At 41.6% G+C, this 23,632-nt stretch overlaps 2 protein-coding genes across 18 annotated transcripts; both read left to right on the top strand.

Annotated features, from left to right (window-relative positions):
• Window positions 26-3,896, top strand: LOC110430790 (peptidyl-prolyl cis-trans isomerase G-like). 2 transcript variants are annotated; one of them, XM_021448749.1, is made up of 4 exons: window positions 26-252; window positions 1,398-1,452; window positions 1,739-1,847; window positions 3,332-3,896. In XM_021448749.1, the coding sequence occupies exons 1-4, from the start codon at window positions 198-200 to the stop codon at window positions 3,344-3,346; spliced, it is 234 nt and encodes a 77-aa protein (XP_021304424.1). In that variant the 5' UTR covers window positions 26-197; the 3' UTR covers window positions 3,347-3,896. The 2 variants fall into 2 exon arrangements, with proteins under 2 accessions (XP_021304424.1, XP_021304423.1); XM_021448748.1 differs by lacking the exon at window positions 3,332-3,896 and adding an exon at window positions 2,071-2,199.
• LOC110430992 lies at window positions 11,755-19,408 on the top strand. Of its 16 annotated transcripts, none has more exons than XM_021449365.1 (7): window positions 11,755-12,127; window positions 12,644-13,062; window positions 13,307-13,573; window positions 14,705-14,818; window positions 15,142-15,275; window positions 16,847-16,923; window positions 17,175-17,703. In XM_021449365.1, the coding sequence occupies exons 2-5, from the start codon at window positions 12,667-12,669 to the stop codon at window positions 15,181-15,183; spliced, it is 819 nt and encodes a 272-aa protein (XP_021305040.1). In that variant the 5' UTR covers window positions 11,755-12,127; window positions 12,644-12,666; the 3' UTR covers window positions 15,184-15,275; window positions 16,847-16,923; window positions 17,175-17,703. The 16 variants fall into 16 exon arrangements, with proteins under 16 accessions (XP_021305040.1, XP_021305038.1, XP_021305037.1 ...); XM_021449363.1 differs by having other exon boundaries at window positions 15,133-15,275; window positions 16,856-16,923; XM_021449362.1 differs by having other exon boundaries at window positions 15,133-15,275.

Below are 23,632 nucleotides of genomic sequence, written 5' to 3'. Positions count from 1 at the left end.
AAATCAGTCAGAGAGGCCCGTGTACATTTACGCTTACGCCGGCCTTTGCCGTCCCCAATCTTACTGCTCCTGTGAATCTGTGATCCCTGTCCCCCGTCTCGTCTTCGTGGCGTCAGCACAACACCTCTCCGGCTCCTCTCACCTCGCTCCTCGCTCCCTCACCAGCCCGGGAGGTTGCTGTGTGCGGCGGCGGCAGCATGGATGCTGCTAGTACGGTGCTGAATCAGCTTCGTATCCTCGGTCCTGTTGACGGTTCGTGCCCCTCTTCCGCTTTTACGCCCCTCCCGGTCCCGTGTACCTCGATGTGCTCCGTGTGATCACGCGGCGGGTGCTCGTGCGATTCATGCGGGATCGTTTGCGCATTTGATTCTGGGGGGTTTAGATTCGATGTGTTGAAGGCCACGGGGGATGAGGGTTCGGGTTGAGAGCGTGCTAGGGGTTCATAGGATTTAAGTTTAACTGCCATGTACTTTTCAGAGTAGCTTGCCTGCTTGTATACATATAAGTTGGGGAATCGAGTGATTAGGCCATGGAATGAATTATTCAGTGGTTCATTGTAGCATATTATGAGTAATAGCGAATTTAGACTTGAACCTAACTCAATTGGTGGGTACAGTCCTCTCTGACTCAAATTTGAGTGCCTATTTATTCATATTTATTTACAATGCTACCTAGTTCGTTCTAGGTTATTCAAATATTTTCTAGCAATATCGAATTTGTAGGTTGGTTTCCAGCCCAGGCACGATTATTTGTGCAAGTAGTACTGCTGAAACGTTGTTTTCGAATGTGTATGTGGTTTACTGTTTTAGAAACTTTTGTATGTGGAAGATGAAAGAAGGCTGTGTATTTACTGCTAGTTGGTTAAGTTGCTCTTAGAGCCTTTCTTCTTTCAATTAAATTCTTTCAGCTCCACCTCAATGAGTTTGATGAATGTCATGGTACCTCTATTCTTTCTTGGAATTAGAGTGGAGCTTCTCGAAAACTTCCGTTTTGTTATCTGTTAGGGAGTCCTATAGAAGATGGAAAGGAAGAAAAATCCCTGTGTTTTCCTAGATGTGTCGATTGGTGATGATCATGCAGGGAAAATATGGTTTTTGAGTTATGGCTTCCCTCTAAGTGGGTGTCTTGTGGTTTCCCTCTGGAAATGTTCAGGATTTAACTGATGTTCGTTCTAGCGCCTAAGTGTTTAAGTACCAATTCTTGTCCATAGAGGCCTCAGATGTTGTTGACCTTATTCACTTAAGTTATCACTGGATGATATGTACTATCCACTGAGTCCACTCTAGCCTTAGTTTTCATAAGTCTCTTCTGTTATGAAGCCTCAACGCTTTTTAGTTATCACTGTTATCAGGTTTTTACCCTGGCTAACAATTAGAAATGCCATTGCTCCCTTGCAGCTGTTTGCAGATGTTGTTCCGAAGACAGCTTAGAACTTCCGAGCATTATGCACAGGTGACCTTCCTTAATCCTTACCTGTTCAGTTGTCTGCCCCTTTTGGCAAGCACTATATGTTTACCGTTTACAAATGTCCGTGATGAAAAATCTTGCACATAGCTCTGAGATAAGATGCTCCAACTAGTCTGCCTGCATAGCTGTTTGTAACCTCACCTAGATGCAGCATTTGAAACCTTTATACAAACTGTCTACTCTTAATGCCAATTCATTCAATATTTTTTGCTTTTAAATCCCCATATTCTTTCTTTCTTTTATATGTAATTCTTGCACTATCCTTGTACAGATTGTTGTGTTGTACATTAGGAGAGAAGGGAATTGGAAAGACAACTATATCACCACTGTATTACAGGGGAACAAGATTTCACAGCATTATAAAGGGACTCATGGCACAGGTATTATGCCATTTTACTTGTATTTTGAAATAAACATTTTACTCCCATTGTCTCCTCCGTTCCTCTTAGTTAGTTTCATATTTCTTTTTCTATGATGGTGTTTACTCTCTACTTTTTAGTAGTTTAGTGGTTTCTTTTTCACATGATGTCTCACAATATGTTCTGCTCCATTTGGGTTTGACTTTAACCTGACCAGCTGATTGACATGTTTTATGTTATCTAGGGTTATCCATCCTGTAGAAAGCAGTAGGAGCACTAGTCCAACCAGTCAAAGCATGAGCGTAGGCCCTCATGGACAAAGCCCTAGCAAAAACTCATCTAGAAGATCTTTCGGAAAAAAAAAACTCATATAGAACAGATAGCAGAAGTCTGGATACACCACTTTCTAGAAGCAGAACGAAATATACTAGTCTCTCTGATGCTGAAACATGAAGTTTCAGACGGACATCACAAAGTCACTTGCCATATAGGAGCCAAAATGCAAGCCCAGAAGTATCTCCTGTGCAGAGAACAATGAGCAGAAGCCCACCTGTGAGCAGAAGAAGAAGCATTAGCCCAACTAGAACTGTTAGCAGGAGCCCTGCAAGGTGTTCTAAGAGGAGGTGAAGCCGAAACCATGGGAGGTCTTCTGGAAGAAGTTCTGTCCGTAGCCCCACATCGCTTCGTCGACCTGATAGGATCAGCAACAGGGGTGCTAGTCCAACTTGCAGCCACAGGGAAGATCACCCTCATCTGATCATGGTAGAAGTCCATCAAGGGAGCGGTTCTTCTGCTGGAGCTCCAAAGCGTATAAGAAAGGGTCTTGGTTTTACTCAGTGTTACTTCTTTGTAAGAAGAAATAGATCACCCGCTGTTGATCGTTTGTCTGTTAGGTCAGAGCAGATGCTCTTTCGAATCACTTCTGAATAGGTATTGAAGTTTCATTTTGCAGATACACGAAGTATCAAAAGCTCCTGTTATCACAGAGATGGTATAGAAGCTCATCCAGAGATGAGAATCGCCTAAACTAATTATTCCCTCTGGTCATAATTAGATGACTTTTATTGCTTTTAAAAAAATTAGATGACTTTTTGGTCAGCAAAAAGTAATTATTCATGATTTGCTGTCCAAAAAGTCATCTAATTATGACCGGAGGTAGTATTACACTTTCTGATTAATGATGTTCATAAAGTGAGCCCTGATATGGCTTAAATGAGATATGCTTCATTAAACTGTGTCAGAGGAGTCACATTCTGTAACTGTTGAAAAGAGTCATGTTTTGTACTTCAACACGAAGAACTGAACCTTATATTTTTCTTTGGAAATGAAAATCTAATTTTGTGAGCAATACAAGATATACAACTTATTTCAGAGCATGTGGCATCTTTCCATCAGCAAGTTCTTGCGAATTGATTCACATTTACTACTTAGCGTCCAAGTCTACCATCTGTTCAACTATTTGATGCCATGATATCTGCTGATATCCACTACTTGGAATTGTGCAGGTGCAGGAGCCGTAGCTGAAGTATCTCATGTGGCGCTGCTGATTACCTCATCAAAGCCTAGAGTTTCAGTATCTACAGCAATAGATCGTAGCTCATCTGCCACTATCTACTGAGAGATCAAGATCATATGAATATGATGATGATTATGGGCAGCCAATCTCCAGGATCTTTGCCCATTTAGGAGTTGTACGGTCACCGTCATCAGTACAAGGTTGCTTGTAGACTCTCTTCTGTCCCTAAACAATTCATTCCACCGTGTACCAGTTGTTGAGGGAAGAGCTGTCAAAGTATCTGCTGGGAGGTATCGGAAGATAACCGTACTGATCCACATGTTCAGAATGATGGTAGAGAATCGGAATCCTAGAGATATTATACCCATGTTTAGATATAGCGTTTGGTGGACTTTGGCCTTTATCACAGAAATGATCTCCATCCCGCACTCCAAATGCTCTGGAATGTAAATACCCACCCCGCTTCTGCATTCGTAACCGTGACAGACGTTTGAAATGTACCCCGTATATATTTTTACACTCGATTCAGCACGCAAGGAAATCATGTGGAGCAACACTCGATTTAACACGCAAGGAAATCATGTGGAGCATGTGGAGGCCTCGAATCTGGACTGTGCTGTGCACCCGATTAACCAGGCATCCTCGTGCATATTTTAGCGAGTTCAGTTTGTCTAGTTCAGTGCATTTGGAGTGCACGATGGGGTTCAGTGCATCCTTGGAGTCCACGCAAGTAGAGTAGACAACATGCCCAGATGTCCATGTATGGTTCGAGCTGATCCGCTGTGCAACTAAGGATGTTTTTTTAACTGCAACTAAGGATGTTGGTAGAATAGGATGAATACGGGATCTATCTCGCCTAAAAACAAGATCACAATCACACAGTAACGGATAGATATAGAAAGTAGAACAGGATTTCGCAAATCTCTGTGAATTTTTTGTGTGATCGAGAAAAAAAATGTCAATCACACATGTAAATTTTTTGTGTGATCGAGAAAAAAAATGTAGCTAATCTCTGTGAAGAGTACCTCTAGTTAGACTTCAACCAAATGATTTCGCAAACAATCCAAAGCACTTTTGTCCCATCCTTTTAAAACATGAAAAAAAATCCCTCTTAACGATTGTTGTGGTCTAATTTTCATCATTTTGTAAGTTAAAAAAAATCTAGTATCTGATAAGGTTTTTAAACCATGAAAAATGTCTCTATAATCTTATAAAAAAATATGAGAAAATCTTAGCAATAATTAGAACAGGACAAACCCAAATAAAAACATTTTGAACTCTTGAAAGTATGTCTAAAAGTTTCCAAAAATTATATTTAGGTCTAGAAAAATAGGAAGAATATCCATAAAAATAAGAAAAATTCTCGAAACATTCTAATCGATATCTAAATTTGTTTTGGAAACTTTCCATGATAAAAATAGAAGATGCAACTAGCATGAGTGCATCTTGCATTCCGTTGGTTGAATCTCATATTTTTGTTTCAGAAAGTTTTTTAAAATGCATTTAGACATCGTTTTTTTTGTTTTTTTAGACTTTTTCTATTTTCTAGAGTTAAATCCATTTTTAAGCTTTTAGAGATGTTTTCAATAGCGCTAAATATCTGGGTTCATCATGTCCTAATATCTAGGAATTTGTTGGTTCTCTTAGAAAACATTTTTATGGGTTTCAAAATCTTATCAAGTATTTTACCTCATTTTTTTAACTAAAAAGCGAAGATTGAAAACCATTTTTAAACGGATAGTAAGGTAATTTAAATGACTTTAGTTAAACTATAAGACATCTGATTTTAAAGTTTGAGGAGAAGTTTTGTTCGAAAAAAAGTTTTAATAGAAAAAATATACACGTTAATGTTGTTCATGAACGTGTAAAATTTTTTTTTTCAAAGAGAAGCACGGTCCGTGGCCGCGACGCGGAAGGGAGTAGAAGACCGCTTCCAGGATGGGGGCCACCCCGAGCGTAGTCGAGCTCGAGCCAGCGCGAAGCTGCGCGCCTGCCAAACGCTGACGCGGCACCAAAAGCACCGCGTCGCGTCGTCCAAGCGCGCGCGTCCCCCCCTTCCCCAACCACGACACCCTCACCCCACCCACCCCTTTGCCCAGCGCACCGTCGGCGGCAAGCGGCGGCGGCGTCGTCCACCCACCGCCGCACGTTCCTCGTGCGCTTTGCCTCGGATCGAGTCCACCCCCCCCCCCCTCCCCCCCCGCCTCGGCGCCCGACCCGTCCAGCACAGCCTCGGTGGTCGCCGCCGGCCGCGTCTCTCCTCGCCGAGGCCACCGTCCGTCTCGCCGGGCGCGGGGATGAGGCGATCGTCGAGCGGGGCGCGCGTGTCGGACAGCGGCGTCGTCGTCAGCGGGAGCGAGGCGGCGCTGCCGACGTACGACCCGCTGTCGGCGGCGGGGCGGCGGGAGGCGGCGCGGACGCGGGCGCTGGGACGCGCCGTGCACTGTATCCCCGTGGTGCTTCTCGTCTGCGCCCTCCTCCTCTGGCTCTCCGCCTCCTCCCACACTTACCTCGGTAAGGTTCAGACTCCCCTCGCCCTAGAATGTTACTCCTCCTCTCCCTCAATTTCTACCCGAGCCTTCTCCGATGGCGAATTGGCGATTGCCTAGGGGCGGGCGGTAGCTCGTGATTTGAGCTCCGTCCTGCCCGGGGAGGTTTTTATGAAGTGAGATTATTCAGCTGGAGGCCGATGAGCTAGACATCTCAGTTTCATCTTACCTGCTGCAATACTAACCATGCGAAATTATTGAGAAAGGGCGTGAGAAATCTAAGAGAATAAAAGAAGATGAAGTTGAAGAATGTAGCTCCCACTGAATTTCCTGGTCTGTTTCAGTCTTGCAAGTTCTGAAGGCACAGGAAAAATATTTTTGATCTGTAATTAATCTAATTACAGTTTTGAAAGTGTTCCTTCTGCTTTGTGACCTGGTCACACTAAAAAATGTGAAGGCATACATAACCTTAATTCCTAGCTGTCACCAAGGGGGGAAAGTATCGGGCACCACTGCCCTCAGAACATGGGCTAGCGTATGATAGATGGGCATCTTCAGGTTTGTCGACATTGTTAAATGCAGGCCACTGTCCTGTTTGCAGCAACCAGTCTCCAATCTCTTTTCCTATATCAATTATACTCTATTCTGCATGTTTGCTTCTGCATTGGTTTGCATCATTTCCTCTATTCTGCATGTTTGCTTCTTGCACAATATCTGCACCGAACATGCATTCTTGCAGAGTTGTAATGCTTACAAGAGGAGGTGGATTGCACATTTTCATGTTACTGCTACCCTGTCCCAAACTCATGAACTGATTTAGAAAATCGTTGGTTTGATTTAGGTTTCTGTTACCAGTCAAAGTGTCTTTTGAAATGCGCATCAATTGTATTGGCATTGCTCAAAGTTTTTTTTGTCAGCGACGCAGAAGAGAAAACATTGCTCAAAGTGTCTTTTGAAATCACATTTGTATTTAGAAAACCATCATTGATTTGGATCAGTCCACACTCACACACTTTCCTTCACAGTTATAGTCTTTCAACTTTCAAGTTCCACGGTGCATTTGATGGTGTCACACTGTCACTCACCACTAGCCATACAGTTCTGCATAGAAATGTTCTTTTGTGCTGCTGAAATACTTTCTGACGTTAGTAATTTTGCTGTATATATACAGATTGAGAATCAGTGGGGATCGGGAGTGAACCTGGCAGGTTGAGTCTGGTTCTGTTATACTACTACAACTGAAGAGTTATGTGTTCAACAAAAAAAAAAGAAGAGAAAGAAAACAAACAAACAAAAAAAGGTTAGGCTAGACATATCAGGCAATACATAGGTGGGCATTAGCACAGAAAGCAGTTCATCTACTAGCAGGTTTTTGGATACATTCTTTTAAAGTTTTAAGGCCATACTGAGTTGGGCTGATTTGGCTCAGTGTTACATATTGTATACAAATGACATGTATTCTTTCCCAACACTATGCATACAGTACATGTTCTAATATTCTTTCTGTACATGTTGTGGTTTGTTCTTTGGACATTCTATACAAGTATACATGTGAATGTCAGTGTCTCATAAAGTGGCGGAGCTTGGACCTAAACCCAGCAGAGGCCAATCATTGTTAAAGAACAAGACTATTTTTTATTTTTTATCAAGCCAAATGGCTGCAACTAATGGGGTTCATGGACCCGTGAGAAGGATTGGTAGCGCAACCAAATCGCCGTTGGCTTGCTTGTATCTGCCTCAAAGAAGCACCTCTGTATTTGTAATCCACCAGCTTGTGCTTTGCAGAGCTAGCTCAGAGGTGGAACTGAATTACATCGGATCTACGCATCTAAGGGGTGTGTTTGGCTCCATGTTTCTGCTCCACGTTTTTTAGCTAAACGGATTCAGCTCCACGCACTCAGTTCGAGGAAAAAGGGTAAAGTTGTGAGAGCACCTAAAAAGATACTTCACAAACTCCAGTTTTTTGTGGAGCTGCTCCACGGTGGAGTTCATGGAGTAGAGTTTGTGGAGCAGTTCCAAACACCCTCTAAATATAAACGAATTAGCGATAATATTCTGCCTCCTAATTCCTAAGTCTAAACTATTTGTGATGTGTACTTTTATATCGCACATATTTAACCTTTTGATTCTTATCTAAAAAAAGTTATTTAACCTTTTGATTGACACGAGTTGTACGTATTCCATATAGCAACCGACAGTTAATTAACAGGGTAATTTGGTGGGAAGTGATGCTTCCAAATTATCCAAAACGTAAAACCGCGTCTGTTCGAAAACCAGTACGCCCGCTTTGAAACGGCATCCATTTCTAATCAGAATGAAAAAGAAGTATCTTGAAATGGTATTTCTTGAGCTGAGGTTGCAGCCGTTTTGGTTGTGCGGTAGTACTCTTGCATTTTGACAGAGAATGACAGGGAGCGGCGTGATATCGTCAAATTTTAAGACGGTCTTTGGACACAAGACGTTACAATCGTCGAATTTCTCTGCGTTTGACAGAGAGTGACAGAGCGCGACGGGATTAAGGCCTTGTTTAGTTCACCCCAAAATCAAAAACTTTTTAAGTCCTCATATCGAATCTTGCGGTAAATGCATGAAACACTAAATATAGACGAAAATAAAAACTAATTGCACAGTTTACATGTAAATTATGAGATGAATCTTTTGAGTCCAGTTAGTCTATGATTAGACAATAATTGTCAAATAAAAACGAAAGTGCTACCGTACGGAAAACCAAAAAGTTTCAAAACTAAACAAGGCCTAACATAAATACGCTGAACAGCGACCAATTTCGCGACGCTATAGCATTTTTTGTTTGTTTGTGGTAATTAATATCCAACTATGGACTAAATACATTCAAAAGATTCGTCTCATAAATTCTGACTAAACTATGCAATTAGTTTTTATTTTTGTCTATATTTAATACTCATGCGTAGATTCGATATAACGGAAAATCTTGAAAAGTTTTAAATTTTGGGTGAAAGTAAACAAGGCCTCACCCACCCCAAAAAAAAAAAAGAGGGGCCTTGTCCCTTGTCCAAGATGACATACGAAATTGTCGATGGAACGAAGCTTGGTATATCCACTAATCCACCCGATGGGATAAGATAAGCCTGGCTTGTTGCACGCGTGAAGCGAAATCCGCGCGCCTGGACTGGACACGTGATGACCACCAAGATTTCTGACTTGGTGAGGCCGGGACCCATGCGATCCCTGGCGGATTTTCACGCCTCATTTTCAGCGATGCAATGCAAATCGCAATGGGAGGAGGTGTGTCTCCTCATGATAAATCTCATGGACAACCGCCTCCAAAGAAACGCGATGCGCGGTGCGGCCAATGGCAGCCACTCGCTGCACCCAACCAAAACCATGACCTGAAAGCTACTACACTACGGCCACAAATAATGTTATTGAATAATATAATTGTTAATTATTAATTAATTGAGCATCCCTTTTTTAAGCGATACTGTTTTGTTAGTAATGAAAAGAGGTTGTCCCTTATGTGCTGATTTGTGTTAGATTGTGTTCTTGCGTTGCTTTTGTTGGGTCATCTTTCCGGCACGCAAGGAATATGAAAGCCAGGTAAACAAGCAAAGCGAGCAGCAGCTAAGGCCTTGTTTAGTTCACCCAAAATTTAAAAAAAAATTAAGATTTCCCGTCACATCGAATCTAATCTTACGGCACATGTATGGAGCACTAAATATAGACGAAAATAAAAAACTAATTACACAATTTACCTGTAAATCGCGAGATAAATCTTTTAAGCCTAGTTACTCCAAGATTGAACAATGTTTGTCAAATAAAAATAAAAGTGCTACAGTTCCGAAAACCAAAAAAATTTCGGAACTAAAACAAGGCAATTTGAGAGAAAAGGCCGGAGGAGGGTGGGTTACGCTTACCTACGGCAGCGGCAAAAACGTGACCGCCAAGCCATTAGCGCTGCCCGCCGGATGAAAAAAAAAGAGAGAGAGTATGGCTTGGGCTTTGGGGCAGATGACAACTTGCTAGAGCTGCTTGATGCCCACGAAAACTAGAGGAGGAGAAATACTAGTTGTAAACTGTGAATGCAAGATAGTACTCTGGTAAGATAAGTGTCTTCTTTAAAACACGTGTAAACTGTAAACTCCCTTGAGTTGGGCATTAGAAGTTCTTTTTTTCCCGGAAATGATGCACATACACAATGCAAAACCATTTTCTTAATCGTCATATGAAAATGAGAAAATGATGAATTTCATGTGCGTTTATATTTCAAAGTTTTGAAAACTTTAAGGTATTGTGTGTTTTAAGAATTTTTCACAACCGCACTAAATGGATGGTTTGCACCGAATGTTCTGTCCCTAAAATATCATATGCTAATTAACTAACTATTTGATTTTTTTACATTTTTAAATATCTTTAGTTTTTTATAAAAAAAGACAAAAGTACTAAAAATACATATATACTCCCGCTGTCCCTTTTTATTTGTCGTTGAAGGCTCAACCTAGTTATCAATGAGAAAGGCAAAAGACCGTGACACCCCTAAATACACTGTGCAATTGGATGGACATGCCATCAATGCTACTCACTATATCATTTTTCTTACAATAAACAAATTAGCACTCACATCACCTTTTCACAGTTAAACATGCAATACAGATAAGAATGCATTCGTCGGTTCCCTGGTGCGGTACAGAGGCACAGCTACAGCCTAATGGGTGGCAACAACAAATATTTTGGGACACGCTACTGTCGCCCCGACGACAGATAATATGGGACGGAAGGAGTACACATGTCTTATCTCTATGGACACGTCGCATGATACTAACACCATTTATGTTGAGATAGATAATTATGTTCCATCACATGGAACCTAACTCAATGAAGAGTTTCTAAATGACGGAAAACTCAATGACTTTGACTATCAACAAATGTAACAAGAAGCATGGTAGATAATTCAAAAGTACTCCCTCAATTTTTTTAAGAAATATATATAGGTCGATTTGGTTTTGTCCTCAAGTGCACGAACATTCTCTAACTGTGACAAAGTTTCTAAAAAATTTATAAACATCTACTACATCATACAAATCTATCATGAAATAATTCTTTGTACATTTATTTGATATATGATAGATATGAAATAATTTTTATAATCCTGGTCAAAGTCATTAGGAAGCTAAATTTTGAAACGAGGAGAATATAACAATCATTGCCAATGATACTCATGCGATTTTCATCATTGTCCTTAGCTATAGAAGTTGATGAAGAGAGCTTTTTTTAATATGGCAAAAGATCATAGATCACACGCTCAACTAAATCACCACATTGCCACCCAAAAATCGGTTATGAGTTTTAGGACCAATCATCCTTAGCTAGGTTAAAATCATGCTCCGGGAAAAAAAACAATTGGGCAACTAGGTTAAACGTGAATAACTGAATTTCGACAAGGGGGAAAACACACACACCTGACAAAACTCATGAACTAAGGCCTCGTTTAGTTCAAAAAAATTGCAAAATTTTTTACAATTTTCAACACATCGAATCTTGCAGTACATGTACGAAACATTAAATATAAATTAAAAAATAACTAATTGTATAGTTACTTGTAATTTGTTTTAAGCCTAGTTAATCCATGATTGAACAATATTTACCAAACGAAAATGCTACAGCGCTGGTTTTGTAATTTTTTTTAACTAAACACGACCCAAGATAACCACCAAGAAACCCATCCAGGGATCGCAGCCGTCAAACGCCAAACAGACGGTCGACAAGCGATGGGCTGGCCGAGGCCCAAAGCTCCGTTTCGATCCAAACCGCCCAATAGCCGTGATGAGACTGGCACTTGTCGCCTCGAACTCGGAACGCGACGCGGGCCCACCACCATCCCTCCCCCCCTGACCGACCCCCCCTGTATATAAACCGCTTCGGCCGCACAAGCTCGAATTAATCGATTTTTATTTAATATATATATATATATAAACGAACCGACTGAAAATTTGCTTATTTCCGGCTCTTGAAATCGGCCCCTGATTCCTCCGCTCGTCAAATCCTCCTCGCCGTGCCCGTGTAGGTAGCGATTCCTTGCGTTGGCGCCTTGGCGGATCATCGCGGGCTCCTCTCCTCTCTCTCTCTCCGGCGGCAAATCGTCGAATCGCCCGCGCTTGGCCCCGGCCGCGCTGAAACCCGCCGCCAGCCTCCTCGTCTGAAGAAGAACGGCAGCCGTCGTCGGGCTCCGGTGGTTCCGCCGAAGAACGGCTGGTAGCCAGTCGCGCTCCCCCACGCCGGCGAGTCGATTGGCATTGTATTTGCCTTTCCGTTTGTTGTTGGTAAGGATCCTAACTTCGCTTATCATTTTTTTTTCGGATACTTATTTGTTCGGTAGATCGATCTCTACTTACTAGTATGATCACAATCAGATCGAAAGTTCTGGACAGAGGAACGAATCGGGATTAATCCGTTGCATATACAAAGCCCCCGCTCCTGGTGGATGTGCGAGGCCATGTTGTTGTTGCAACAGCCCCAAGCGATTCGCTTCGATTTTGTTCTTCTGTTCTTGTGACGGATCAACGCGCTGATGTTCCTGTGCTGCAATGGCTCCTTCGCTCGTTAATCTGTTATATTCTGTTGTCAGCTCTCGGTGGTAGTCAAGGATGCTATTTCTTTCTCGGTTGTAGTCAAGGATGCGATGTCTTTCATTCAAAAAAATCTTTTGGGTGCTCCTGTAGAAGTTGGAAATCTTCGTATTTTGACTCCTGTTTGTCTGATTTATTCGCTGTGTTTTGATGCACGTTAATTTAGTTGTTCGGCTATTGACAATGTCTTTTATTTCTTGTTTGCGACAGAGTTCTCGAAGCAAAACGATCTGATGAGATTCTTCAAGGGGAGCGAGGTGGAGGTATTGCAGGAGGCAGAGGTGCCATTTGGTTCGTGGAGGCCTGGTGAGATCATCTCCGGCAACGGACACACCTATCTGGTGAGATATGATGAAAGTCCCGTTGACTCTAGCGTGGCTGTTGAAAGGGTGCCAAGAAGGTTGATGAGACCTCGCCCTCCTGCGGATGATTCTGTACGCTGGAGTTTGGGTAGTATTCTTGAGGCCTTTGACAGCTACTCGTGGAAGGTTGCTGAGGTGGTGAGAGTGCTCGGAAAGAATCAATATCTGGTCAGGCTCCTTGGGTCCTCGCTGGAGTTGAGTGCACATTCATCGGATCTTCGATTGAGGAAGCTTTGGCTAGATGACAGATGGGTTGTGACTCAGAAGGTAATGCTTTGTTCCTTCAATTCTCAAATTTGATTAGACTTAGGTGATCAATAGAATGATGTTTTTACTTATATACATTAGCTCAATCAAGCAGTAATGGTCTAACTGTTGCATTTTCAATAAAATCTAATACCATAATTTTGTGGTTCTTTGATGTTCACCCATGAGCAGTTAGATTTTGTTTCATCAAGTATTAATGGAATGCCCTAGATCCTAATGAGACTTGTCTTCCAATCATTTTCAGTATTCCGCAAGATGCTTGAACGGTGGTGCATTCGGAGGTCGATCAAAAGACGGAAATTTAGACTGCAACTTGAGAAAGGACAGGCATATTCAACTTGAGAACCAGAATGCTTTTGAGGGTGATACATCTAGAGGCATGAAGAGAAAATCGTCTGCTATATCAACACATCCTCAATGCAGTGAAATTACTAAGAGATTGCGGACACCAAATAGAGATGGAAGGCACTCAAAGCTGGCTGATAGAGGTTTTTTCCCTTTGGCTGAAAAGGTAGATGCTGTCGATTCCCCATGCTTTATGCTGGGCGGGAAATACATGCATGCTAGTCATAAAGGGCATACTAGAACAACTGAAGAATTTAGTGACACAGAGAGTATCTCATCTTCTGTTGGTAGTTCTAGTCCTAACAGTACCCCCCATAGATCACAGTATTATAATTTGGTCTGCCAAAGTGGAGATACCTGTAGTAGAACTGATGAAGATGAAGCTTCTACATCTGAAAGAGAAACATCAGAACATAATAATGTTGGATTGAGGGAAGAAACCCATTTACTGGAATTACATGCTTATCGTGCAACAATGCTAGCCTTGTATGCTTGTGGGTCAATTAGCTGGGAGCAAGAGGCTTTGTTGACTAACCTAAGGTTAACACTGAACATCTCAACTGATGAACATCTAGCTGAATTAAGGAGTTTGGTTACCGATGCTGTTACTTCCAGATAGCTTTTGTTGTTACTTTCCTGTTGACATTTCATATCTTTCATATTATTGTAAGTTGGGAAATCTCATTAAGGGTTGAGGTGTTGGTGTACTTCATGTGTAGAATTTACTTGTGAAAAGAGTCGATTGGAAATTTTTGTACTATAGATATCTCAAGATTCCTGAAATTTTGCGACAGTCTCTCGAAGTATTAATGTTTTTCATACTGAAAGTCTGAAACACCTCTGTTTTTTATCTTTGCATTAGCTTGTTTTGATGTTTAACACTGTACTACTCTACCAATAGTCCTTGTCTCCTTGATTGTGTTTGTGATTATTGATGACTGAACTTGCAATGTTTTGATCAAAGCATGTACAAGCTCAATTCTCAAGATATAATATAAGTACGAATATCCTTGAGGGAGTTTTGTTTTGCACATGATTGTCTTTGTAGTGTAAATGCTTTTATTATAGTCATGCTATACTTGTCTCGAAAGGTGGTGAAAAATTGTGAGTATGGATTGTGAAATATCTGTATCTCTTGACATGTGTTGCCTAGTGGGCTAACTAATTTGTAATGCTTTTTTTGCTGTTAATTTAGTAGCAGCTGTTGTACATGGGCACTTCGACTTTAGTATTGTTCAATTCTGCAACAGCAAAAGTTTGGGGAAAGGAAATCTGATACTTCTCATGAACTTTCCAGGGCCAAGGTTGGAGGCTTTTAAAGCATCCTTCCATAGGTTCTTGTAGATGGAGGAGTCTGCCACATGTTTTGCAGTGCGATAGATGTGGCAACACTTCCATTGAACTTCCATTGGTACTAAATTTATTTTCAATATCCTTTTGCTTTTAGGATCATTATATTTTTTCTTCTAGGATAGGATTCTCTTGTGCGTTGCTTTTATAAGTTGCCATGATACTTCATTGCAACATTAATAGATAGTAGTTTCCATGTGAGCTGTCATACCTTATGCTCGCAAATAAACGAAGGCCTAAGGAGCACTCAGTTTGATTTACTTATAAATTATATAAGTATAATAACACAAAAGGGCTGCCCCGTGTGGCTACTTGTATGTGCTCACCTCAAACTTGTATCAAATATTTATTTTGATCTTTTTGTTCCTAATTAAGGTCAAGCAGGGCCAAGACTGTGGTTCCAGATTAGTACTGGTTGCTGGATAAAAGGGTCAAATTGGATTGGTTTATGATCCAGAGACAAAAAGGTGATCTGTTTGTTGTGTGATTTTTCACAGAACAAGCATATTTCCTCTTTGGTAAGTGCTACTGGAACTCTTGGTTTTGTTTAAATCCTTTTTTGAGGAGGAACTCTTGGTTTTATTTAAATCCTTTTTTTGAGGGGGGAGATTTGAATGATAGTGACAAGGTAAACTAAAATATATATTGGTCACTGATACACATTTTTCCATGTAATAAAGCAACCAACAATCTTAGCTGTATTTTTGTATTATTATATGGATTTATGGTAAACAGCTCTCAAAATATCAGTAAGTTAAATTGCAATTGGTACCTACCTTCAGCACAAAAACAACAGTTGTTTAGGTAGGGAATTATAGGTCAATTGAATAGACTTTAAAGATTCATTGTGTTGAAGTTAAAAAATATTCAAGATATATGTTATCGACTGCAGATTGCATAGACTTCATAGATTCGTTGTGTTGAAGTTCAGAAATATTCAAGACATATATGTTGCGGACTGCAGATTGTTTTGACTAAAAAGTTATATGGGTAAATATGGAGTAGGGACTAGAACTGGGGCCGTTTGGTACCTTTGCTGGCTACTGTGTAGCCTCGCCAAGCAAGGATTCGGAGCACACAGCTTAATTGGTTGTCCGGCAAGGACATATTGATTATGCACTGTTAAGATTTTCCTTGCTACTGTGAGTGAGCCAATTTGGCTTGCCTGAACGGGCAAGATCCTCGTGGCTTGTGTGAGCTAAGCAAGGGGAGATGGATGAGCAACCAAGCAGCCAGCCCCTTAATACCTCAACCAGCTATCTTGTGCTTATGGGTGTTCACCTAAGAGTCTTGCATCAAGACAAGGGTGCTGTTCCATGAAGGCCTATCATCATACAACATACATTTTAAGTCTTTGTTAGATAATGGAATAATAATATCCCAGATGTTCTTGAAATATATTTGAAGATCTTTGTAAGTGACCACATCCACAATGACTGTGTTCCACGTTTTGCTTTTACATGTTTGAACACTTGGGCCTTTTAAGAACTGTTTACTGCTTATTTGCTTTTTTTTTTAAAAAAAATACTGTTTGGTGTTCACTGTCATACCTATGCTTAAATAGAGTACTCCATGCATAGATTGAATCTTATGCAACTGGGGAAAATGCTTTACAGTGCGCAAGTTAATACGTGTAATTAGAAATTGGTCCAGATTCTCATGTGCTAAATCGTTGCTTTCCATTATCTCCCCATTGCAGACAGATATTCAGCCTGGGATATGTAATTTAATTTGTTTGTTTATAAGATTTTAATAATCACATGGTTATTACAAAGGACAATCATGAACAATTTTTGGCTTTATGAGCTTTCAGTGTGCAATCAGCGCAAGTTCATTTTGGCTCCTGGGTAGGTTGATGTACACTGCAATTCTATAATCGGAAGTTATTATTAGGTTAAAAGAAACGATTGAGGTGAAATGGTGTGAAACGATTTAGTGCATGCCCTCCCCTGTCTGATGTTTTCTTTTTGGAGAAATCGTTTCATTTTCAATGCAGTATGTTACCTGGTATGCTGGCATATGTGGAAGTAGGGAAGGCTCTTTTACTAGGAATTTTGTAATAAAAGCATACAAATGTGACCTAGTTCAGGACTTGCAGCCGATTTCCATGTACAGACAAAATGTTGGGATTACATGGTCTGGCCTTGCATCAAGGAAAACTTGCAGGTATGTCTGTACAGTAATTTGCTAGTCGTCATGATGCATACCTTTTTATCTGTTCTAGTAGTGTTTTGTAATCCAGATATTGTAGCTGGTGTTCTTCATGAAATATGATATGCGCCAGTCAGATCAGCAAGACTATATGAGACTTATTTTGCTAGACAACTATTTGGCCACCTTACTTTTGTTCTAAAGCCAGCTGCCCTTCAATTTTTTTACTTGGTGTACCATGTCACTTAAGTTTGATTGTTGTGCAGTTGAAGGAACATGATTGAAATACAATGGATAGACATACAATCACATATTTTCAGAAGTGGCTAGGACCTTGTGGTTCTGATGAGCAAGCGAGAAGCTTATTTTATAGTCAAGTACAATTGAAAAATTTCTCCATGGTGTAGGACGATGTACCTTCGATCTCTTTACTTCCCATTGAACTTAATGCTGTTCGTGTGTTTGGAAATTCATGTACCTTGTTATTTTTCTAATAACAATGTACCTTGTTATTGGTCTTAGAAATTCTGCTCGTTGTTTATTTGGCTGATAAGTCATGACAGAAAGTACTCTTGGCTGATAAGTTATGACAGAAAGTACTGTTGGCTGATTTGTTATGAGAGAAAAACACCGCTGAATGACTTGCAGATTCGGCTGTTAAGCTCAAGCAAACAGTTTTGCGCCTGTGACAGAGAACATTTCCCATAATGTAAAGTAGTGACAGCGAGATTGCCGTCAGATCTGTGTCTTTGTAATAGTGAATCATTGAGATTTCAGTATATACCAGTTTTTGAAGTCTGAATGGGTACAAACTTCGTAGGCCTGAGCTACAAGCCTACAGCTAATGGGCCCACGTAGCTGAACCGGATCTAAACCCACTAGACCTTGAGTACCAAAAAGCTTTAGAAGACCTGAAATTGCTGTGTTCAATCAAGCATTAGAAGATCACACGGAAGTATGATGCTTCTAGCTGCAACGTCATCCATCCTGTTGTCTGTACTCAACCTGATGAAATCACCCTACTACTTGATTCTTCTTTTCTTTCATCAAGTGATGATCATCTGATGGTGTTTCCGCTTTCGATCATGTACGCATTTGATTGCAGCAGAGCCTTGGGCATCGCCCTTGCAAGCCAAGGCCAGTAAACGAGCCAAGTGGAAGGGCCTGTTCCGGTAAGGCTCTGCAGTCGGCAGCCTGCATGTGAGATGAACAAGAACAAGCCAAGCCAATTCTACAAGCTGACAAGTACTATTATATCCCCATTCTCCAGCAGCAGATTCAGAGAAGCAAGCAGGGGGGGCCACGCCGGCGCGGGATCCGGCGACAGCGGCGCGGGGTCGGGGACCAGGCTGCCGCTCCGGTCCCGGTCCCGGTTCCCGGTGGTGCCCATCTGCCCCTCCGCTGCCGCGCCGACGACAAACAACGTCGTCAGCCATAATGATCGGTATGTCGTCGCTGCAGAGTGCAGACCCGCAGTGCTGCCACCACCCTAACGAACTCACTCCTTCCTCAGTGCTGACCCGTGCCGCATTTGCAGTTTGCAGTGCGCTATGGGCCTGGGATGGCTGCTGATGCTCTGGGCACTACCACTACTGAACCACCAAAAGGCTTTGTTGTTGTGCCCAGCAACAAGCATTGATGCCAGCCATGGCAGAACAGAATGGCAGCAGCGCCAATATCCTTCTGGCTTCTGCTGCTCTGCACTGCACTGCACATGCAGAGTACACTCCGTCAGTACTGCAGGAATGTGGCTGGCAACGCTGGCCGTTTGTGAGGAGCCAGCACTGCAACATCTGTCCAAGGAAGGGTTTCGTCGTCTCAACGTAAATTCCCCAGCCTCAGTCTCTGCACCAAGTTCATATTGTTCGAAAGATTAACCTCTCGATCTACTTGTACTCTAACCATTACAGACTTACAGTTAACCATTGGCGCATATGGCTTTACTGATGAGTCCAGTAGTCCACCATCCTATGCGCAGCAGGCCTATATCTACATGTAAATTTCTCGGACGTCACGGCGTTTGGGGTTGGGTTGCTTGCTTACTTCAGCTGCTGGAATTAACACAAGCAGCCAACTGCATTCATGGGGACACATGCTTTTACCGATGGATCAGTGGCGAGGTATGTACGGCACAAGGCAACAAAGAAACTTACGAGGTGCTGCTGTGGAGTGTGGACCTGCAGTACTGTTTCTAGCTTTCGTTACTAGCTAGCTACATCCATGATAAGTTCCACTTCACCGGCCCATTTGGAGCAACTGATGTTTCTGACGAACCCCCCTCGTCCCTATCTTGCCATGTGCCCGGCCGGCATGTGATGATGGGCATCAAGATAGGGATCAACACTCAAGAGGCTGCTGCCTGCTGCTGTTATGATTACACACTTGATTGGAACGAAATGATGATCGTTGTAAGCCGTGGCGTTTGTCATCTGACTGGCTGATTCTTTGTGAATCCGATCAGCTGATTGCTTCCGGAGCAGTGTTGATTATGTTACATGCATGATGATTGTGCTACCAGAGCTGCTACTCTTTGTTATGATGTTCTTGACTTTCTGTGAAGCTCTACGACTATTAACACTTCTTTAGAAGCTGCAGATTTCCATGGTTGTGCTGGGGCTATGGTGCTGACACACAAGGGAGGAATGCTCCTTTAGCAATGCAATAACGGAGCTCTGGCTTTCAGGTTTCAGTTAAGGTCATCAGCTCGTGTGTCACAGCAATGAACCAGATTCTGTGGATGTGCGATGGTAATGCAGATCACGTGTATCATCACGTACTAACTGCTCAACCAGCTCTAGTACTCCAAAATATTTTGATGACAATTTACTGATGGCGATGGTTTCCTAATAACAATTGAGACGTTAATTTAGCAAGCAGGTAAGCAAAGGTTTGATACCTCTCCATGTTCTTGTGATACCATTAAATCATTGAATGATTCATCCAACTCATACTCTCATAGCCTCATAGGCGCATATATAGATCTTTGTGTTTAGCCTCAGAGTATATATAAATGTACAATGTCGTCCTTGTGATTAATTTCTTGTCAACGCAGCATGTGTTCCTTGGTGAAAGATAAGCAAGAATCTAGGCTAAGCTACCCCATATATAGGCTAGGGAATCAGTACCAGTAAACAAATTCTCAACTGAAGTATGAGTCATGTTATCAATTAAGTTGTGTTGTACTAGCTATTTGGGCATGTGACGTATTACTGTATTTATATAGTACAACAAGCATCGGCATGGTGATTTTGATACTGCAATTTAGCAAATAAGTTAAACCATGGTCAACCACCATTTTGTCGGTAACCCCATGCCAGCTCTTTCCAGCCCTTTTGGTTGTACTTAGTGTCACTATGTCAGGACATGTCATGCCTACAACTATTTTTTGTGCACTTTCTATCATGTGCTGATGATAACATAAAGTAAGAATGGTCAAGATAAATACTTGTCCTTGGATCGAGCAGGGCTATTAATGCCTTAGTTTGTCAGTTCTTTTTAATAGAGAGTAGATCAGTTAGTCGTACCAAGTTGTCCTTATTTTGGTGTGGTTATTAGCCATGACGAAGCATGCGGCCTCTCCCGCAACAAATATCTCATGATTATCATTCCCAATGCATCTCCTTAATTCATCCTCATGACTGGACCATGAGTTTCTTTCGCAGATGATTGCGTGTATTGGAGTTCAGAATTCAGAACTCATACCAACTCGGCCCTTAATTACACATGATGATATGCTACGTCTCGCTAGTTTCACGTCAGAGTCATGGGACTGCCACATGATCTAGAGGCAGAAGGGAATGGGGCGTCCGCTTGGAGTAGCGAGGACAGTTGTTGGTACAAGTTTGTTCTCATCTTCATTCATAGCATAGTTCAATCCATGGTGGTATGGTATGCGAGTTATTTCACAATAATTATAGAGGGGATTGTTTTTTCATTCATCATCCTTGTTTTCAGAGTTATGCACTAGTTGGTTTGTCATGCAATATATCTTATCATTCTGAACATTTATTTCTTTCATGAGAGTCACACATGTACTATACACTACATTGTTCAGCTTTGCATATATAAATATGTGCCATGTTTCAATAATGTAAACCCAAGCTTTAGGATTGCAACTGTGACTGGCAAACTAGACGTATGAGATGTTTCCTCAGCGCACAATTCTAGGGTGGTGAAAGTAGGCATTGCTTGACACATCAGAATCAAAAGAGAGAACCACACACGTTGGAAATAGCTGCTTGAAGGCACCAAAAGGGATCTCTAGCTTCCTACCTGCCATGCTTCTTTTTTTTCCTGTGAGAAGTTGTGTGTCATGTTTTCCTTTGAATGAAGGGTCAATCTTAGTCCTTGTACCTAAGTCTTATCAACTCCAGTTGGCCAAGCTTTTGCTTGATCTGGTGGGTGGGTTGGGGCTTGGGGGTCTGGTCGTGTTTTAGCCACAAAAAAGATTGTTTGTACTTTGAAAACAAGGGATAATGAGGTGTCTACCAGCGTAGGGATTGAAATGAACCTTTTCAGATCACTATGTCGAGAGAGCACCTAAGATTTGCTGAAATACATTGGTCTTGACAACGCATTATTTCAGAATTGAGTCACATGGATAGGAAGCACTGTTGCAGAGAGTTGCAGCATTAAATCCTACATTTAGGAAGCTTACAAAAGAACATGTCCTATTCCTACTGTGCCACATGCCTCTAGGACTATATATAACAGTTGAAGTACATATGTGACTATGAAACTTTTGCCCATCATATCTTTTTTTTTTTGCGATCGGGTATATAGACTCGTTTTTCATTAAGAGAAAAGGAGTGGCCATAAGGCCAATCATATCTCGTCCATGGATATATATAACACTTTTTTTCCTAACCTCCCAAAAAATAGCTAAGCTAGTGGTAAAACTATTGGATAGGATAATAGCCTCTAGAGGAGGTCCCTGCTGCATGTTAATTTGATGGCTGTATGCATTGCAAGTTACTACTTAAAATTAACATTATTAGTTGCAGTTAATCTGATAGTCATCCGATGTCTTCCCTTTCTTGTGCACATCACAGTATCACAAAGTGCATTGCCCATTGCCAAGGAAAGGCCAGCGCTCTTCCTCACATGGGCCTTGTTTACATACGAAAAGTTTTTGGATTTCGCTACTGTAGCACTTTCGTTTGTTTGTGGTAAATATTGTCCAATCATGAACTAATTAGAATCAAAAGATTCGTCTCGTGATTTTTAGATAAACTGTGTAATTAGTTTTTGTTTTTATATATATTTAATATGTCATGCATGTGCCGCAAGATTCGATGTGACGCGAAATCTTGAAAACTTTTTGATTTTTGATGTGAACTAGGCTATGGTAAAATTTGGTCAGGGAAGGCCAGCGCGTGCTGCAAATCAAGCCGCCGCGTTGCTGAGTGAGACTGAGACAGCACTGCAGCGGGCTTCTTCGATGGCAGTGGGCCGGCTGGGCACAGTGCTCCCCTCTGTCCGGTCAATCATTATTGATGCCCGGATCGAACGGAATGGACCAGTGATTTACACTGCTGCTTAGGGAGTGTTTGGTTGTTTGGTTCGCGGTGTTAAAATTTAATATGTATTAAAATATTTTCGTTGATAATTATTGTCTAAATATAAACTAATTAGGTTTAAAAAATTTATCTCGTAAATTAGTCTGTAGCTGTATTTTAAATTTTATAAATAATTTATATTTAGTATTTTATGTATATATCTAAATACTCGATGCGATATAAATTAAACTTTACCAACTCGCGTTAGCTTCAGTACTAGTACAGTACGTAGTACTACTCCATTGCCGGTCAGTCTTGGTGGCTGGCGGCAGGCATGCAGATAACGGCAGCCGATGTCTGTCTTGGGACCGTCCGTCTTTTAGCAACCTATATACTTGTGGGTAAATTCTGCATTCTACGTCGTAGCGAACTGTGTGGTTGAGCAGAGATCTGGATGTAATAGTAGCTTGGAGATTTAACGTCGTCCATCTCCTAGTAACACGTTTTACCTATAGCTGTTCCACGAGCTCTAGCAGCAGGCTAGAACCATCATTATTTTTACAAGATCCGGTACAAGCTTATATTGTCAGTAGTAATCAGTACGTTTTCTTTTCATCACAATCGTTTGTCTTTCTTAGACACAGTTATTTTCAGATTTTCAGAAATATAGCAGTATCATGCCGGATGATTCTGAAACCATGCATGCTGGTTTCTATTTCCATGCATGCACCAACAAATATAATATAGCGTCTAAAGTTTGTTTGGTGCAACTCAGAATCACATGTCAGTCGCAGAATGTGAGCTACTGTACCTAGCAAATTTTTCGGAAATAGTCATAGCCTAGCTTGTTGGAAGTCGCACGACAAAAATTTCTTGGCGTATTGACTTGTTCGGCAACAGAAAACGCAGGAGATGTTACCCGTCGCACTCACCATCGACGACTCGTGAAGAAAACTCGGTCTACAGCATCGCGATCAGGTACAAAAATCAACAGCCTCGGCAACGAACAAAAAGACTAACGACGTACGTACGTATACGTGTACTATATTACTAGCGTCATCCATTGGAATTAGAGGCTGGTCGCTGGCCGGGTCGGCCGGCCGGGTCCGCTACGGCGGCAGGTCAAATAACTCGAAACCGAATCGATCGGCGCGTTTTCTTCGTCACCTTTCTGCTCGTTTTCCTCCTGAAACTTATATTTCCTGCCTGGTGGGTCGATCGTCGAC

The sequence above is a fragment of the Sorghum bicolor genome, chromosome 10, assembly GCF_000003195.3.
Source record: "Sorghum bicolor cultivar BTx623 chromosome 10, Sorghum_bicolor_NCBIv3, whole genome shotgun sequence".
In the NCBI taxonomy this organism is placed as follows: domain Eukaryota; kingdom Viridiplantae; phylum Streptophyta; class Magnoliopsida; order Poales; family Poaceae; genus Sorghum; species Sorghum bicolor.
This window is presented reverse-complemented; position numbering and strand designations above follow the sequence as displayed.